The 19,980-nt window shown below is 47.9% G+C and overlaps 1 protein-coding gene across 3 annotated transcripts in view; it reads left to right on the forward strand.

Moving 5' to 3' along the window:
- Positions 1–19,980, forward strand: part of DOT1L (DOT1 like histone lysine methyltransferase) — a 1,510,259-nt gene that overhangs the window by 631,527 nt on the left and 858,752 nt on the right. For all 3 annotated transcript variants that reach the window (XM_069649513.1, XM_069649515.1, XM_069649514.1), the window contains one exon: positions 4,133–4,246. In XM_069649513.1, the coding sequence (XP_069505614.1) occupies positions 4,133–4,246 (114 nt within the window). The remainder of the gene's footprint in view (positions 1–4,132; positions 4,247–19,980) is intronic.

Here is a 19,980-nt window from a genome sequence, read left to right on the forward strand (position 1 = left end):
GAGTCCTGATCGACAATAAACTCGCCCTAGTGTCACAAGTAAACACTCTACTCAAGAAATGCTTCGTTGTCCTATGAGCAGTAAAAAGGATCCTACTGTTACTATAATTTGCCAACAAAAAAAACACCATCATCGCTCTCGTCATGTCCAGAGTAGACTACCCCAATAGCCCATACTTGGGTATGTCTTTCCCAAAAATGCAACACAAACAAAATGCGGCAGCTAGATTGCTTCTCAAACTGCCCCGAAGAGAACACATCACACTGGTGCTAAGAACAGTTCATTGGCTACCAATAAAACAAAGAATAAAATTAAAAACGATGTGCATTGCGCACAGAGCAGTACACAAACAAGGCGCTGAATTCCTGAGAGACAAATTACGCCTACATCAACCAACAAGAACGCTCAGATAGAGCATTGGCATCCGCCTGGAACCGAAAACCTACAACAAAAGAAAACTCGGAGGATCCTCTTTCTCTCACCAAGCACCGAAAACATGGAACGACCTACCAAAGAATATACGCAACACAAGAAACCACTTTTTCAGGAAACTACTCAACCTGGCTCATCACCTCATAACTAGACCATCCACAGGAACACATTGTTAGGGAGAGTTCTCATAAATGTGCTAATTCCCTTTACCTTGGAGACCCCCAGCCATTTTGCTCGGATTTTGAGTTCTTCATTTTTTAACCTGGAAAGAGTGTGAGCCTTTTTTCCCACTCTTTCATGTATTTTGATGTATCATTTAATCGTGTTCTTTGATAGGCATCCTCTTTTCAGGTGTGTTACACAGCACCCTCAGTGACACCGGGATGTCTTTTTAGACTTCCCAAAGGTTTAAATACCTTCTCTGGGATAAACTGTTTCCCAGAGAAAGTAAGGTTAAATTGACTTTACGAGTCTTTTTAAATTCCTAGACCCAGCACACGCTATCTTCCTATAGAGTGCTGGAGGGGTTACCTGGTATCTCCTATGCCTAGAAACTCATGTAGCAGTCAAATGCTACCCTTTCCTATCGCAATGGCTGGTGGCAGTGGTTTTACAACAAACTACCATGATTTTCCCGACCGCGAACACTGGTAGCTAAAAATCGCGGCAGCCATGTTTTTCAAGATAGTGCCCTAAACCCCTTTGTTTAAACGGGTCCCGGTCTTTTTTTCACCATTTCTTTTTGGAAAGGTCCTTCTAGAGTTTCTCTGCATGCCAAAGTAGGTTTGGTCCCTTTGTTCTTATGCCTTTGGCGGGCTTTGAAGACCGCCCCTGGCGCCAGAGTGTCTGGGGTGCTCAGGAAGTGAGGAAGGTGCCCGAAACTCCCTGTGTTTAGTCTCCCAGGAGACCCAAATGCACTCTGGTGTGATTATCTAGCTGACTGTCCGGCAAGGACAGCCACCCTGCTGGGTGAGTGACAGCAAGGCTGGAATGAGAGGGAAAAAACGGTTTAAAAGGCGAGCCTCTTGGATTGGAAAGCAATCGACCACTGGAACGAAAGTACCGAAGACGAGCTGGAAGAGGACGGCTGCTTCAACTCCTGGACCTTTGGTTTGCCCAGTGAAGCCCTGCTGCAGGTCCTAATTGCGAAGTTCGACTTCTTCCTTTGAGTTGGTGGGACCAATGAACTCGTAAGCCACCTGGATACCATTCTCAGAGCTGGTTAGGTTTAACCAGGGGGAAGGACACCAGCTTGTGTGCTTGACTGCATCTACTCGAACCAAAGATCTTCCATTTGCCAGCTTGTTTGACCAGTCCCCGCGCAATGCAGGAGTCCCCCGACGTCCTCCCTCTTGTCCCCACACCTGAGGCTCAGGAACAGTGAGATCTGCAGGAACTGCCGGGAACCAACATCTTCAGCTGCATCTTCTCTTCATATTACGGTACTGTGCCAACTCGATTGAGAAAACTTGCGTCTCGCAGTGAAAGTTCGTGAAACTTTCCCAACTTGCAGGCCTAATCAGCTTGTGTACCAACAGAAGATTCTTTTTCGTACTAACTACTTCTGAGAACTTTGTCAAACACTTTACCGTTTACTACAAGAGCTACTCTTTCCTATCCAAGACACTAGCACATTGACTTTGGCCTAGGCCTATTGAACTGAATCGAGTCCTTTAGTGAATTAAAACTATTTGCACTGCCTAAGAAAGTAGTTGATCTATTTTATTAACTTGTGCCTTTGACTCCTATTTAAAGTGACTGAAATGCCAAATGACTGTGTAATAAATTAAATGTTTTACCAAGAAACCTTGAGTGGAAGTGTCTACTTGAACTACTGTGATTGTAAGACCTCTGTGTAACATCCTTTTACTGCTCACATTCCCTCATGATATAAGCCTGGCTGCTCAGCTTGCTACCAAAATCTGTGTAGTACAAACTTATACCAAAGGTTGGTTTTGCTTACACCGTAGTCCTGATTGTATGTGGTGGTCCCAGAGGGTACTGCATGCAATTCTGCTTAACCTACACTCTACTAAAATAACTATGAAGAAGATACAGTTCCCGATTCACACTAAGCAATCGACTGGGAAAAGATTCGAGGGAAGACACTGTAGGACATACCGAACGACTAACCGAGAGATAGCCATGATAGGACACCAAAGACCGAACATGTGGTAAGACCAAGACTGAAGCGCTAGGATGAATCAATGGAACCCTGGCCTAAACCACTCCCAAGCTCCAACAGACCCTGTCACAATAGTCAGCAGGAGAATAGGAAACACCCATGCCCCGATTCGGAAACCGAGGGGTGAGGAAGAGGCATACCCAATCACATTATACAAGGCTCATTAGGATACAGCTGGGAGCGTGCCGAGCAATCACACACAAGCAACAACCAAACAATAGATTTTAAGGAAGACGCTCCACGACATTCTGAATGACTGAGAGATGGCCATGATGGGAGGACTCTAAAGACTGAATACATAGGCCGATCAAGATGGAAGTACTAGGATGATCCATCAATAGCACCCTGGCCCGGAACCACACCAAGATCCAACAGACCAATGTCACAATAGATAGCAAGGGAATAGGGAGCCCCCACCCTGGACTCCCACACCAGAGGAAGAGGAATTAAACATACCCAGTCATGAACCAATGCTCGTAAGGATACAGCTGGGACTGTGCCGCACCATCACACACTCGAGTCAGACGACCAATAAGAAATCAGCAACAACCCCACCACAGGAATACAACTTAAATGGAACAAGAAGTATTAGAACCAGGATACAGACCCAACTAACCCAACTTTGAAATCTCTGCATACCCTACCCACCCAAAACTTGCACAACCATCTCTCATGCTGCAATCCACACATACCTTGCCACACTGCATCAACACCATACAAACACATAATCAGCACCTACAGCACATGAGGTCTCGACCAGTCAGATACTTGCACCAAAGCTCAGCACACAGTGTTTACCGTACTGAAACCGCCAACAGCACACCACTTCTGCCACTCGCCTACTCCCTCTCCACCCGACTAACCTACCCGTCGTCCTTGCTTACAGATCGCCAGAGCGCCTTGCGACCAATTCTGTTGGTGACAGTGCGCTATACAAGTACCTTTAACATAACATAGTGTTGCTCTAATGCGTTTCTATTGGACTGTATGCATTCAAGTACTTTGTTTTACACTGGTCATTGAATCAAATGCTTTTTGTCTTCTAAGAATAAAAGTATATATTTTTTTATAGAAAGTCTGTGACAATAGTGGCTTCGAGTTTTTTTTATTTGCTGCGTGTATTTTAAAAAGCCTAATCATTGTGAACTTTTTTTCTCATCTATCTAACGGAATTATTGATGTTGCTCTGTGTGGACTCACACCCTGAGACTAGGAATCTGTGTTTCCCTGTTCACCATAAAAGGATGGCCTTCCAAAGTCCTCCCTGAGGGTTGATTTTGAAATTCATCTTCACACACCCGCCACAAGAGGCTTGTATTAGAAGCCAAGTTTAATTATAATTGTGTTCATGTTTTTTGATTTATAGACGGATGTTAAATTGTTACATCATTTCCCATTTTCATAAAATGGGACCTAAAAATATGGCTGTACCCATTTCGATCTCAATCAGTTAAATGGAGGATTTCTTTTCTCTTGATAGTTTCTTTAATGTAATCTTCTCTCATTGAATTCCAGATGCTTCCAAATCGCCTCAAAGTCCACATTTCCAACTACCTCCTAAGGTACAGCGTCAGCCAGCCAACCAGCTCTTGGTTGCCCCAACCCCGCCTGCCCTGCAGAAGCTGCTAGGTAAGGGCCGCCTTTTCATTGAGGGTCATGAGAAGTAGAATGTCTCATTTTGTAGGTCAGTTAACGTTTGGAGCGTAACTTATGTCCAATGCACATAGTTTCGGTTAACTAGGACTCATATGTTGGGACTTTAACCTGTTGCTGTATGTCACAGATGGCTTTAGAAATACAATGTCCACAATGTATGTTTTTGATTTATTAAGAAAATATGGTTCTGGAAGGCTTGTGAATACCGGACTACTGGGGGCCCTAAGCTTTTCTCAACCTCCAGAGTGTGTCTCAGCCGCTAGTCCCGGGTGTATCTCTCTCAGGTGGCCAGGGCACGACCATGGCCTTTGGATCCAAACCCTGGGGTTGGACCAGTGCAGGAGGATCACCTGGGTAAGGGGGTCTTCGGGGAGTGGCGATGAGTCAGCCGATGGTGAGGTGCGGTATTCCCACCAATTTTGTCAAATCTATCCTATGTTTTAGGATGCTCGAGGTCCCAACTCTCACCCCTTGCCTTTTTTTACACAAACACTGGGCCAAGAGTAACAACATTAACTTTCACACATCATACTGTCCCGCTAATCTGGTCAGGCAAAGTCAGGCACTTGATTCTAAGTGCATATAACTGATATCAATTGGCTCTCCTCACACAAATTAAAGGCAGAACCCAAAGAGACACTCTGAGCAAGGGCGGAACACGAGTACGAGCAAGGCTCCGTGACAAAGGCAAACCTACTGGAGCAGAGCGACAAAGGGACTAGAGCCGCGGGTCGAGAGTCCCAAGAGTGGTCTACTGGAGATTGTTGCTTCTGGCAGGCTGCGAGAGACACATGGAGAAGGCCAGATCTCACAAGTGAAGACTGCATTTTGTTTCAAGGAGTTGAGGAGGCAAGGTCAAGCCTGTGGTACTAACCTTGACTCGTGAATTGGGAATCGCAAAAAAACAAGGACACACACAGCTGGTGAGTTGGCAAGCGACCTGAAAAACTGGTGTTAAAGTTTGGAATAGCAATATTTTATTGCAAGTGTAGGCTGTACGTGTATGAATGAGGCGTGAGGAAAGGCAGACCTGTGAATGAACTTTGAAGTAAAAGACAGCTGTGAAATCAGCGATACTAAGTAAGAGTGGTCTGGTGAAAGGATGTAGCCCACTTGAAAGTCTCTATGAAAAGTAAATAGTTTGAAACAAAAAAGCGAATCAACAGCTAAAGTGAAATAAAGAAGTTTAACTCCTAGAGAAGCGGAGAGTGAAAGTTGAACTGTAAACTTTGAGTCAAAGTGCTCCTGCAGCGGTCTTTAAAGAAAGCATGCACATTCGAAAGTCTTTGCTATTACGGAAGTGGTTTGAGCCCGATGGAGGGAGACCCGAATTGTATTGTACGGTTTATTTATATAGCGCCTATACACAGGAAAGTGTTTCAAAGCGCTCAAGGGGGGTGGGAACAAGGGGAAAACAACAGTCACTCAAAGCCCTTGAATTTCTGAGACGATGATAGTCTGCACAAGCAGAGTAAGTGGATAGAATACATTTAACAGTTGAGACAAAACAAATGGTCCTGACAGCGATTCTGCAGTTTTACCAGTTAGATTAGTGGGAGGACAGGGTAGAACAGATTAACTTCAGGCACTGTGCATTTGGATCATGCAAGTGCATAGACCTTAACATCGAGGGGGAGGTTTAAGTGCACCCAATTGGTGGAGACTAGGTTAAGTGTGGAGAGAGCGATTCTCTTGTGTTCTTTCTAGTGCTGGGTAGATGGGTGGGTGTCGGGCAGTGAGGCAAGTGCGAGAGAGCACTGGTGGGAGTGCCCGGGACCGGTGAGACTACAGCAGGCGGCCAGTCAGCAAGCTGTAAGGAAGAACAGGGAGCGATGCAGAGAGCTAGGTTAGCATGGTAGAGATTATTTAGTGCTGCTATCTTGAACTTGGCTGCCATTAGAGTTAGTGCAGTGTGTTTTATTTGTAGTCAGTACGTGTGCGAGTGCCACATTCAGTAGTCTGAGTAGACGTGTCCCTACCGTGGACGTGTTAATACTAAGTGCTACTGTTTACAGAATTACTGACAGTGTCAACTAGTCCATATGTTCCCAATGTTAGTCTGTGTCTTAACTGGTGCGTAGTTACGTACCAGGTAACAGTACGTTACCTGTCATAAATTCTCCTTTCCTCTGTACGCTGCTGTTCAGTGCATGTCGATGCTTCAGTCTTTCTATTGGTTATCCATACCCAAGCCCCGTGGTTGATATCTTGATGCGCTGCTATGTGCAACTTGGGGTCATAACGTGATTTGTCACATGATATTTACTAAACTTCAACTTTTATTATGCAATAAATCTAGATTTGTTAACATACTCATTGTTTTTAGGACCTGGATAATATACAAATGACTATAATTTTTTACTTAATTGCTTAGTGTTTGCTGATTTGGTCATAGCGTGATTTCTTTTCATGTAATATTTGCTAAAATTCAAAAAGATTTTTTTTAAAAAAAACTTTTTTTATTAATTGTTGGTGGTACACGTCGCCTCCTCAACATGACATTCCATACAATTCAACATTTCGGTTCTCAGATATTGAAACACGGTAACAGCACATAGTCTACACAATCGATACGTTTCCGGGTCCGGCCGGGCTACTTCCAGCCACCCCGATTCACACAAGTATAAGAACGGAGCCCATATATCTTTAGGTTTGCATGGCCTCGGTAGTGACATTACATACTGTTCCTCACTTTGATTGACATAAGACAGTTCTTTAAGAAAGTGATTTGCACGTGGTGCGTATGTACTCTTCCCTTGTTGTAATATACATTTTTTAGCCACTATGCATGCTACATTAAATAATCGTCTGATCACCTCTGAGGTCTTCCCAATATCTCCGAATAGGTATTTTTGGGGCATTAGGTCGAATAGGTGTTTTTGGGGCATTAGGTCTGCCAGGATTTGTGTAATGTCTACTACAATGGACTCTACTTCACCCCAGAACCTGGGAATGGGTGGGCAGCTCCAATACATATGGAATGAATCGGCACATTCGCTCCCACATTTCTGACAGCTGGCAGAACCATCTCGTGTGAATTTGGCAACCTTCTCGGGTTTGTAGTGTAACTTGTTTAATACATTAAATTGGATCTGGCGTAGGCCTGTGTTAATGGACACCCTTTTGGTTAAATCAGTATTTTTCCCATGTCTTGTCTGAAATGTTGATTCCTAGATCAGCCTCCCACGAGATTCTGATCTTATTTGTCATAGGAATGCTTGCCTGCACGACTGCATAGAGCCCCGATACACTAACCCCCGCCTGGGTAGACAACGCAGCAAGGCACGGGTGAGGGGGTGGTTCGTCAGGGAATAGAGGCGTACCTGGCCTTAAAAGCCATCTGCATCAGATGAAATTGTAGTATTTTCAGTTGATCCCTCCCCATTCCAACTTTAAATTCCTCTAATGTTATGAATTTGCCATTGGGGTAGATATGTTTAAGTTTGAATTCCCCCTCTGGGTCCCAATTTGTTCGGACATCAGGGTTGTACGATGGTGCTATGCTGGGGAAGTTCCAGAAGGGTGCTTCCGAGTAATAAGGGGTCTCTTATTCAAGCCTACGGAAAAGTCTAGACCCTGCATGCAGTGTTGTGCTAACCGGATGGAATGGGGAATCATCCTTATGTTTGTTGTTAAAGATTATGGAGCGTAGGTCGGTTGGGCGTGCTGCATGCTTTTCAATACCAACGTGTGGAGAAGTGTTCAGTTCATCATACCAGTATCTGATAAACTGGGCTTGTGCCACCAGGTAGTACAGCTCAAAGTCTGGGGCCGCTATACCCCCTTTGTTGTAGTGCTCCATCATTTTTTCCCACTTCATTCTGGCTGCTCCCCCTCCACATACAAACTCCACCGCCAAGGATCGAAGGGCTGTGAAAAACTGCACCCGGCCACAGCGGTATGTTAGTAAATATATATAGTAGTTTCGGTAGGATTACCATTTTCAATATGGCCACTCGACCAATAAGTGAGATAGGGAGTTTTGTCCATAGGCCAAGTTTGGTGGATATACTAAACAGTTGTTCATGATTGTCAGCGTAAAGGGAGGCTTTTTCACCAGACTCGATGATTCCCAGATATCTTTTTTTGGTGGGGGACCATTGCAGACCATATATGTTGGTCGGGTATCGCGTGGCGGGGGTCAGGGGAAATATCTCAGATTTGGACCTGTTGGTTTTATAGCCCGAGTATTCAGCAAACTCTTGTATGGTCTCGATTGCAGGGCCCAGATGTACATCTGGTTCTCGAATATAAAGCAATGTATCATCTGCATATAGGGATATTGATTGGATTAGGCCGGCCATCGTAATGCCCCTCTGCCCCTCGTGTTCCCTGATTGCTGCCGCAACTGGTTCCATTGTGAGGGCGAATAGTATGGGGGGAAAATGGGCATCCCTGTCGCGTACCCCTACCCAGCCCAAACCAGTCGGACATCATGCAATTAGTCAGCACCCTGGCTCCGGGATCAGAGTATAACAGACACACATCAGAAAGTACGGGCCTATACCAAATTTCTCAAGCACTTTAAACAGGTACAACCATGATACAGAATCAAACGATTTTTCAGCGTCGAGTGATGCAGCTGCGATCTGGTGGGGATAAAGCCACACTGATCTGGATGTACCAATGTGGGCATATGTGGCAGGAGTCTCGTGGCCAGGATCTTGGCAAAGATTTTAGCGCAGCAGTTTATTAGGGACAAGGGTCGGTAGGACGACATCTTGTTGGGTGGTGGTCTGGGTTTCAACAATACTGTTGTTATAGCCTCTCGCATTGATGGGGCAGGGTACCCAGTTCTATGGCTTCCTCCCACACCGCCAATGGCACCGGGGTGAGTTCCTTGTTTAGCTCCTTATACAACTCAGCTCCTAGCCCATCCGAGCCCGGTGCTTTGCCGCTGGCCAATGATTTGATTGCCTCAGCGACTTCCTCAGAGGTTGGTCTAATGCAAGCCTGTATTCTATGGGAAGCGTCGGGAGAGTGATGTTGTCGAGCTACCTTTTCACGTCCCCGGCTGATTTCGAATCATGGGTAGAGTAAAGGTCTGAGTAAAACCGGGCAAATTCCCTATTTATCTCTTCTTCACTAGTGACCACTGTGCCGTCCCCTGTTGGTATGCTAGAGATCGGCGTGTGCTGCCTTTCGGCTTTTAGTAGGTTGGCTAAGGTACGCCCTGCTCTATTACCCTCACCATATCTGTGCGCTCTACAAGGGGTTGACATATAAAGCAGTTCCCTGGCAGCTAGTTTATTGAATTCCAATAGGCTACAATTGATGTCTGAGAGGGTATTGTTATCATGTGCATCCGTGTGTATCTCTTCGAGGATTCCCAGGCATTTTTCCACCTTCTCCAACTCTACCCTAACCGCCTTCAACATGCCTGTGGCCTTAGAAATAAGTATACCTCTCACCCATACCTTGAAGGCCTCCCAGAGGGTGTGATGACCATCCACTGAACCCCTGTTGATTTCAAGGACCTGTTCCACCTCTATATGTAATGCATCCACTACTGCTGGGTCCTTGAGGATATCCGGTGGCATCCTCCATCTCCTAGTTGGGGGTTTTATATTTCCCAGTATCATTTCCAATGTAACAGGGGAGTGGTCTGAAAGGGTGCGGGGGGAGTATCTCACAGTTATCTGATGCATGAGACTCGTGGAGGCCAACCAGTAATCTATTCTGGACTCTGTGTCATGCACTGATGAGTAAAATGTGTATTGTCTCTTATGTGGATGTAGCCCTCTCCACGCGTCGACCATTGTCAATTGCGATAGGATTTGTAGCAACATCACTGCCGCCTTGGAGGGAGCTTGATGTTTTGTATTGGAACGGTCCAGTGTGATATCCAGGATTGTGTTAAAATCCTCCCCCCGCCCCCCCACAGGATCTGTTCAAACCCTGTATATCCTATTTCATGTACCACGTCTATATAGAACTCAGGGTTGTCTAAGTTCGGGCCATAGGTATTTACCAACACCATCTCCCTCCCCGCCACGCTACCCCATACTATGACGTAGCGTCCATGAGTGTCCACTTTGCCCTTACCAAATCGGAAGCCAACAGAGTGGTGTATAAGGGTGATAACACCTCTCGCCTGTGTGGCGTAGTCTGTATAGTATCTATTTTGCCCCCAGTTCTTCAAAAAGTCTGTTTACCTTTCGGAGTGCATCAGTTTCTTGCAGCATGATCACCTGCGGTTGATGCCTAGTGATTTGGGCTCCCACCTTTCTTGACTTAGATCGATTGTTCAATCCTCGGACATTCCACGTAAGGAGCTTTAACCTCAGTCCCTTATCCTTCGCTCCGGTGTATGCCATGACTGTGTTAATATTGTTTTCCTTGTTCCGGTTATTGTTCGGGAGAATGTCATGTGCAGCGACGCGACCACCAAATTTAACTTGTAGAGCCCTTTCAACTGGGTTCCCGAAGCACCTCCCCTCATCTTGAATCCCATATAACTCAACAAAATAAAGCCTTGCATAGCAAATGGACCCCCCCACCCACATCTCCCCCAACATGACGATGTTGCCCAATAACACTTGGAGCCTTCCCAATGGGCATTCCCCCAAAAACTTTGGAACTTTCCTGAGGGTAGCCTGCTGCAGCCATCCAGCCACCTTTCTGGGGGCTCACGGCTCGAAGCTACATTAAATCTGTGTCCAGGCCACTCTTTGCAATTGTTCCTGGCTTCCTGTGGCAGGGATTAGATAGTGTAGTCCCTCCAGTCTGCTGCGTCAAGTCTCTCCGCTCCCGGCTGGATTCCGGCGTTTTGATCATTTGCCGTGTCTCTGGGAGGCAAGGGGATGGAAGCCTCCACATATGTCATGGCTTCCGCGAGGTTTTCAAAAAAGTGGGCTCTACCTCCATGCTGGACTCTGACCTTCGCAGGAAAGATCAGGGCATAGGGTACATTGCGCATCCGCAGTTGTCTTTTCACCGGTTCATAGGATCGCCGTTGTGCCTGCACCCCAGCAGAGAAATCCGGGTATATATGGATTCTCTTGTGTTGAAAGTATAATGTGCCTTTCTCTCTGCAGAGTCTGAGGACAGCATCCCTGTCTCTATAGTTAAGGATACGTGCTATTATGGTGCGAGGCGGTACCCCAGGTTTCGGTGGTGGCGCCAGAGTGCGGTGGGCCCTCTCCACGAGAAAATATTCCGAGAAAGATTCAGCCCCCAGGATATCTTTGAAAAGGTGTTCCACCTGTTGCTCCATGTCGCCCTTACCAAAGTTCTCCGCTACTCCAACAATCCGGATGTTATTTCTACGAGATCTCAACTCTAAATACTCACATTTACTTTGAGTTTTACGAAGTTCTGTTTGGAGTTGGGCTATGTCGCGGCCATGTTGCGAAATTGTGTCTTCGTTTGCGCTGATTCTATTCTCTGTTTCCGTAATACGTGAGCTCTTTCTCCACTCTGGCCTTCAGGGATCAGATTGTTGCCACTATGTCATCCAATTTGACATTGATTGCCATAAACCCATTCTGGACTAGTGTTGCCAGGTGCTCTAAGGGGTCTTCACCCTGCCTGTCTGGTGATAGTTGCGACCCATCAAGGCGCCCTGCATGGTTAGGAGCTGGCGAAGGAGTCCATTGGACCGGTCTTTTTCCCTCCTGCACCCTTCCTCTCGGTGCGGCCCATGTAGGTTAGTGTATGTTCTTAGAATGGGCAGTGCTCTCCCACGTATTGTGCCACCGATAGGAACTGAATGGTACGAAGGCCCTGTATCTTCCTTACTCACTGCTCGGACCGGGTACCTGTTCTTTCTCTTGTTCCTACTATCCGAACGGAAATTGCCACCAGGCGGACACCCCCTGACTGATCAGGATGTCCAATGCACTATATTAGCGGGGCGTCTCACTGGCCCACTCCGGGGAGTGGATGGGGCTTTGGGCCAGGCCTGATTTTACTGTGCCCTCTCAGGGTATCGGTGGCTTCTCCGTATCACCGCAGGGGTTATTGTGGACCCAAGCGTCAGTGTTTCATCTCTTGCCGGTGGGTACAGCCCTCAGCGTCCCACTTTGAGTGCCTGCGCGGCCGCGCACTAGTCACTCAGGGCCCCACGCTACCCCACCCCACCTACTTGTCCTGCGGGGCCAGAGTGCGCCTCAGTGTTTCTCCGCACCGTTCCTGGGTGTCCTCGTAGGAGCGCCCCCGTGGGGGAGCAGGGCCTGGCCCCACGGGAGCCGACACGGCCTCCCGCGTTACACGCCAGCTAGGAGTATGTCCCGCTCCGCCGGCGGCCAGCACAGATGTCCGCACCAGCCCCCTCAGAGCATGCCCCGGCTTGGCTCCTCGTGTGCTCCAACAGCGGTGATATCTCTGTGCACCTTCCTGAGGATTCCGGGTCACTCCGCAACACGGCATATTCCACTGTGCCCCTCCCCTGTCACGGCCGGGCCTTCCCCGTTCTGCCTCTGGCCTCCAGTAGATATCCTGCGGAGCCGCAGGGCGGTGACGGCGCTTTCGCACAGCCGCCTCGCCTTCGGGTGAGAGAGCATGATATTCCAGGCACGGATTCGGCCGATTTTCTTCAGGGTATGTGTATGAGACCCTCCGACACAGGAATCTTCGTTTCTAGAGCGGCTTTGGAAGGATATTTAGGACAGGATTTTTCGTATGAGCCGAAGCTCTCCTTTCAGGCGGCCATACTTGATGTGCGCAACAGCGACACCTGCCGCCCCCACCCAAATTCATTCAAAACTAATTTTTAATGCGATCAATCTAGACATGTTTTGCTCGATTAGTTATTAGGGCATGTATAAAATACATTTGTGCAATTTACTATATTGATATGTTCAGTTGCTTACTGGTTGTTGATTTGGTCACTTTATAGTACCTTAATGATATAAAAGGATCCGTTGGGCTTATAGGGTTGTTTTATCATTCATCAATTGTTATTGGGTTGAATTGGTAAAGCCAATTTATAGGTGGGTTATACCCGGTATTGCTGGAATAGGGTATGTTGCATTAAGCCCCGGACAGAAGGGTATCATTGGGACGTGCAGGTTCTTTTCTGCAATGGTTGTCTCATTATGGCAAAGTCTTATGGTTTGGCATATGGGTTTTCATTGTGCTCGGTCGGTACCCTCCATCTTTTAATCTTTTTGTTTTATTGTTTATTCTATTTTAGTGTTCAATTCGGTTTTGTTTAGGCAGGGAGGTTTTGAAATGGGGAACAACTGTTTATTGCGTCCATTCATCATGCAGAAATTACTGTGGTTCACAGAAAATGGTGCATGTGTGTCTGTGTTCAGACCCTCCTCAATTGATCTGATCTCACAAATCAGTTTACATTCACATTGTCATAGGGTCTTCTCCCTGTCTCCAAGTCTTACATCTGGTTCCATATATTTGTCCTCTTTCCTGTCCTTAGGATGTTCCTTAATCCAATGCTCAGATAGTGGTGATGGGTTGCCTGGGTTTGATAGGCCTTCTAGGTGCTCCCTGATTCTTACTGAGTTCACTTACGCTACTTCCCACATAGGTTTTATTGCACATATATATTATGATATAGATCACATAGGTGATTCTACAGTTGATGAATTCCCTTATTTTTACATGTTTATTGGCTGGTCTGTAATTCTGGATGTTAAGGGCATGCTTACACATACTGCACTTTGTGCATTTGTAGAACCCCTTGATCAGTTTACCAGTCAAAATGTTAGTCTGGTGTTCGAACCTGGTCATGGTCATTTAGCTAGGGCTTAGTTTACTGCGTAGGGTTGGGGCCATAGTGTACACTGCACATCACGTTAGGGATATTAGACACGCCCATGTCGACGTCCCCTTTCGATTCTCGAAAGACAAGATGCAATACTCTGCAGTGACTACTAGATGGCAGACTATATGCACAGCATGTGAATCTAAGCAGATACAATAATTAGATATGCTCTTACGGTAAGTAATGCATGTCATATTCTACCTGGTTTGTCTGTTAGGCAGTGCACTAGGTCAGGGTCTAATTGCAAAAGGTGCCAATTTTTCTGGAAAATCTGCAGGAACACTGCATCAGAGCTAGTCGGTGAGGTACCCAGTGTGCTATTCCTTCATGTTGGTTTTCTTTTGTCAAATTTCTGCTGAAATGTGTACACTCTGTCCGGTCTATAGTCCTTATCGTCTCGGGAGGGTTTTCTTGCTTTCCTCAGCTTAATCTCACCTTGGTATTGCTGCAGGATGTCAGGATGTCATCCATGGTTTTGTAGTTATTCTTTTTTGTAGGTTCTGGTGCTTCCATTTCTTGGATCTCCGTCTCTATTTTTCACCTTTTGCTGTCAATCCTCTTGTGTTCTCGATCCGCATGTATTATGAGTAGTGTTTTCTTAGAGCGTCCATTTAGCTTGGTCCCCCGTTAGTTGGCTAAGTCTGAGTCGTAGTCTTTGTAGAAGTTGGGGAAAGTCAAGATTCTTAGTCCTCGTGGTATTTGGTCATTTTTCAAGTATTTCTGCATTGTCGATTTTTCGTAATATTAATTTCTTTGATATCTCTAGTTTGCTGAATTTATCATGAAGTGAGTCTGTCGTATAAGGTCTAGTTCTAAATGCATTGTCTGTGCTTCCTCTTGCAGAGAAGAGAGCCCTGGTGTCCTCATCTCGGTTTACTCTGCAGGTTTTCATTTTGTGTGGTGTTTTCGTATCAGGGATTTTTGGTGACCGCACTTACTAATTTTTGAAAAAGTTAATTGCGGAGTAAGTGGGTACATAAATTAATTTTAGTGCGCTCTACCCATGTAATGAAGTTTTGTGGGTTTCTGTTAGGTTTGTTTGGGAGTCATCCGATTGCTGCACGGCTACATAGAGACTGGTATCCACCAGCCAGTCAAAGTGTAAGGTTTAGGTTTCCTATGTTGGCCAGTGCGCATTTGGATCAGTATTATATTTGAATTGTCAAATACTCAAGACTAGATGCGTTCTCATAGTTTTTCTGGTTTTATTTTATTCATAGTTTCATAAAAACCTTACCCCAACATCCATGTTTGTCTTGTAATGCTGTAAAGAGGTGCCAATATTTGTATTGTAATGCAAAGTGTTTCACCGTTTCTCAGGTTTTTTGAAGGCATATGTGATACAAATTAGTCAACAATCAATTATTGTGCGACAATACATTTGTCTTTACATATTTGATCAATTTTGCAATCATAGTCGTTGCATATTGGTTTCATTTTGCAATATTGTTACAGGCATATTAATCCTCTTATTTTAACAGTTTTATATTGCTGAATGGATGGGTTTGCAGTGTTGCTGTAGGGATAAGGGGGGGAATAAACCCCATCAATACTAAACAAAGAAGCTTGCAAAACCGTTTTGTAACAATCGTAGAACTTAACCATCACATTATTACCTATTGAATCAGAAAGGTAAGCAATGTTAAGCTAATTTGAATTCCAACATTAGTAAAAAGTCATGCTACAGGAGGGGTTACTTATTTGTATTTGTTTATTTATAACGCGCAAACCATCAGGCCTGGGGGCATCAGGGCGCAATTTGTACAAAGTTGCAGAAAAAAATACAGGCAATAAATTACATTACAAAGTTTACAGTAACAGCATATTAACCATCTTTCAAGTTGCATAAATTACATAGATTACAGTGTCACCAGGAATAACAAGAAATACACTAGGGTGTACAGTAACAGCATGGCGGTAGCAGCCCAGAAATAGTATCGGAGGAAGCGGACCAGAGTATGTAAGACAGGCGCCGAGCATGTTTTATTGCTGATCAGAGCCACGATTTTGGTTTTGGTCTTAAAGGTGTTGAAAGAATCTTCAGCTCTGATAGTGGCAGGGAGGGTGTTCCCTAGTTTAGAGGCTAGGACAGGGAAGCTGGTGCCCCCGCTTTTTGAAGCTTAAACCTAGGGATCGATGGACAATGAGTCTGGGCAGTTCTTAGTGGTCGAACGGTAGAGTGGCGAGATAACCGACTACAGAGATGGATCGGGGCTTTGTTGGCCAGGCATTTGTGCGTTAGGGCAAGTGTTTTTAAGGAGATTCTCTGTTTGACAGGTAACCACTTTAAGTTGGTTCTGGCTTCTGAAATGTGGTGGTTGCGGGGGATGTTCAAGGCCGCTCGAATGGCGTTATTTTGGGTAGTTTGGAGTTTGCTCAAGTTCTCTTGGCTGGTACCTAAGTAAAGAGCACTGCAATAATCAATCTTAACCATAATGAGGGTTCTAGCTAGTGTGGGGGTGGTAAGAAACGGTCTGCAGGCTGCAATCAGTTTGCACGTGTAAGCAGAGGCAGACCTAACTGCATTTATTTGTCTGGATAAGGATAGGGTGGAGTCAAGGTAAAAGCCTAACGTTTTGGTGTCTTGTGAGACTCGTATGGTATTACCGTCTATGGTGAATGACTGATAAGACGGTTCCAGTTTGCTCAGGCGTTGTGAGGTACCCAGGATTAGGAGCTCCGTTTTATCGTCATTTAGACATAGCTGATGTTGGGCCATCCAGGCTTGGATGACCAGGTAGACGTCATTGATGGCCTTGGTGTCAGCTGAATAATCACCTGTGATGGGAATGAGTATCTGGGTGTCATCCGCATAGTTGGTGTAGGAGACACCCAGATAAGATAGTCAAGCACATCAAAGAGTGGTTTCGTAAATATGTAAAGTGTAGGTGACACGCACGAACCCTGAGGTACACCGCAGTGTATAGGGGAGGGGTCCGCAGCTGCGGATGGTGCAAAGACCCTCATGGATCTGTTGCTCAAAAAGGATTTGATCCATGCCGCAGTGGAGGAGGAGAAGTTGGCAGCAGAGTGGAGGTGCCTGCAAAGGATCTGGTGGTTGACCAAATCAAATGCGGCGGAGAGGTCGAGGAGTAATAGCATTGCTAATTTGCCCTTGTCCTTCAACACTTCGATCTGGGTTTTTAGGTCTATTAGAGCAGTTTCGGTCCCGTGTCTGGGCCGAAATCCAGATTGTTGCCGACCTAGCAGATTGTTGGATTCCAAGTAGTTCTCCAGCATGGGGTCTGGCATGGATTCACATGCTCATGAATATTCCCCGTCGTCAGGCTGGGAATCCTCGGTAAAGAAAAAACCAGTATCAGTTTCGTTTCTGATCTGTCTTTCGTAGTAATAACCAATCACTGATCTCTGCGTCATACTGACCACAGCCAATGACTGCCCTCTACCTAAGCCCCGCCTCTGGCAGCCATCTTCAGATTTTTACCGCACGTTCATGTGTTGGGATCCTCGTGCTATTGCTCTCGAGCGTTAGTGCTATTTTTTTCACGTTTTTTCTCAAAAACTTCGTTTTTTCGGTCAAAAGAGCCTCAAGCTCCACCGACTCTCCATCCGATCAACGGGGACCCGTGTCGGATTCGTCTGCGCCCCTCAAGGGTGAAGATTTCGTCGAGCTACGCTTTTGGAGGACTCCAGAAGTTTCTCAGGCCCGGTCATGGCCCAGGAGAAGGGAAGCTCGACGCCCGGAAAGCTGTTCAGGGTCTGCCCTGGATGCCAGCTGCAGAACGTCTTCAAGGAGGACGAACACTCTTTTTGTCTTTACTGCCTACATGAGGACAAGACGCACGTGGAGAAGGACTGTGCGTTTTCCGGCAACATGTCGGAGCGGACCATGAAGGACCGCCATCAACGTCTTGCCAACTGGCTAGAAGGGAAGAGCCCATCCGGCGAGAAGAAGAGGAAGAAATCCGAGCGGTCTTCTAAGACCTTTGAGGACGCCCCGGCGACGGGGGTCCAACATAAGGCCAAGCACCGCGTGTCCGCTGGCACCGGGAGCGCCGAACGGTCGGGCTCTACGGGCGCCAGGCAGGGCGCACCCTCCCCGGCACCATCAACCACGAGCCAACGCTCTGGGTCGGGTAAGAGGAAGGCCGAGCACCCGGCGAAGCTCCTGGAGAGGCCCCGGTCGAGCTCGAAGGCGGAGGGGGAGCGAGGCAGTGTCCCCCCCCCTTCAAGGATAAGGCAGTGAGCGCACCTAAGGTGGTGAAGGCCTTAATCCATCCAGCCAAGCCCTCTATCGAAACTGTCGCGGCGGCCCTGGCTCAGCCTGTGGAGGCTACACCAGTGGTGGCGACCTCGGGGCTCAGAGTCTCCCTGCCACCTCGGAGGGAGTCCTCTTTTGTGCCCATCGATAGGACCCCCGTGAAATCCCCCGAGGGGAAGAAAAAGGGGGGGCAGGGCGTCGTCGTAGATTCGGCTTCAACCTCGGAGGAGGAGCTGGTCGAGGTCTTAAGCCACGGCCTCGGCGTGGAAGAAGACCGGCCCGTCGGGATGGATCCCGACGCAGGTGACAACGACATCGTCGAGGGTACCGACGGGGCCCCTGATCGCCCGTCGGATTCCCCTCTGCCAGCGCCGCAAGACAACTCGGCAGCCATTTTGTTGGCTATACAGTCCTTATGCTCAGAGATGAGGACGAGACTACCGTTGCCGACGGAGGAACCTCTCCCGTCGGGGGACCCAGAACCGGGACCTTCTGGTGTTCCCCCTACCAAGAAAAGAAGGATCCACCCTCCACCTCCTTTTCAGCCGTCGCGCCCCGTCCAGCCCTCCTCCCCGTCCACCCGAGGGGTTGATACGGGGACTGACACGGCAGCGACGGGTACGGACGACGAGGTATACGACGAGGATGTACCGTCGTCGCCTCCCACCAGGGCTTCTCCGCCCGACGAGATTGGATCGTTCCACTCCATGATCACCAGGGCATCCGAGCTTTTCCAACTCTGCCCTGAGGAGAAGAAGAAGGAAGGTTTCCTTTATCAGCGGCGCGAGGCCAAGAGGAAGACGGTCCTCGCAGTGCCTCTATTGGACGACATTTGGGATGAGGGCCTCACCCTCCTCAAGAACCCTTCCACGACGCCAGCTAGAAGAGACCGGTACGAGAAGAAGTACCGGGTCCCGGACGCGGCCCCCCTGTGCCTCCGGGCGCAGCCTACCCCGGACTCCGTAGTCTCCGCGGCGGCCAGGAAGAAAGCGGGGGGGTGCGGCCTCCACATCGACTTCCCCACCGGACGGCGAGGGAAAGAAATTGGACGCTATGGGACGCAGAGTCATCTCGTCTGCAGCGACGACGATTAAAGCGGCCAACGCCTTGGCTATCGTGGCCCGCTACGACAGGGAGCTCTGGTACAAACTGGCTCCCCTGCTGGACTTCCTGCCGGACGACAAGAGGGCAGAGGCCCTGGAGATCCTGCAGGAAGGTGAGGTGGCTTCGGACCACGCCATTACCGTTGCGACGGACATCGCCGACACTGGGTTCCGCCAGTTGGGCAACGGCGTTTGCCTTAGGCGGCGTGGATGGCTCAAGGCTACGGACTTCCGTCAAGACGTTCAGACCAGAGTCCTGGACATGCCCTTCGATGGGAACAACCTGTTTGGGAAAACAGTGGACGATTCCCTTCAGGCCATTAAAGCGGACACTGAGACGGCCCGGGCCCTTGGAGTTCTGCAACGGCGACGGACGCCCTTTCGGAGCAGCGGAGGCAAGGGCGCCTCCAAAGGTTCCGGCGGCGGTTTCTCCACCTACCGTCAAGCGGCCCGCTCGTCGTCTCAGGAGGCCTACAGAGGACGAGGCAAGTCTGGCGGACCCCGCCGTCGTCGCCAAGGAGGTCAAGGCGGCAAAGCCTCGTCGAAGCAGGATTGAACCGGCCGTGGGGTCGGGCCCCCACCGAAGCACCCCGGTGGGAGGCCGGCTGGCGAGCTTCGTCAGCGTATGGGAGTCCATCTCCACCGACCGTTGGGT

The sequence above is a fragment of the Ambystoma mexicanum genome, chromosome 1p (genome assembly GCF_040938575.1).
Source record: "Ambystoma mexicanum isolate Mex_15411 chromosome 1p, UKY_AmexF1_1, whole genome shotgun sequence".
NCBI lineage: Eukaryota > Metazoa > Chordata > Amphibia > Caudata > Ambystomatidae > Ambystoma > Ambystoma mexicanum.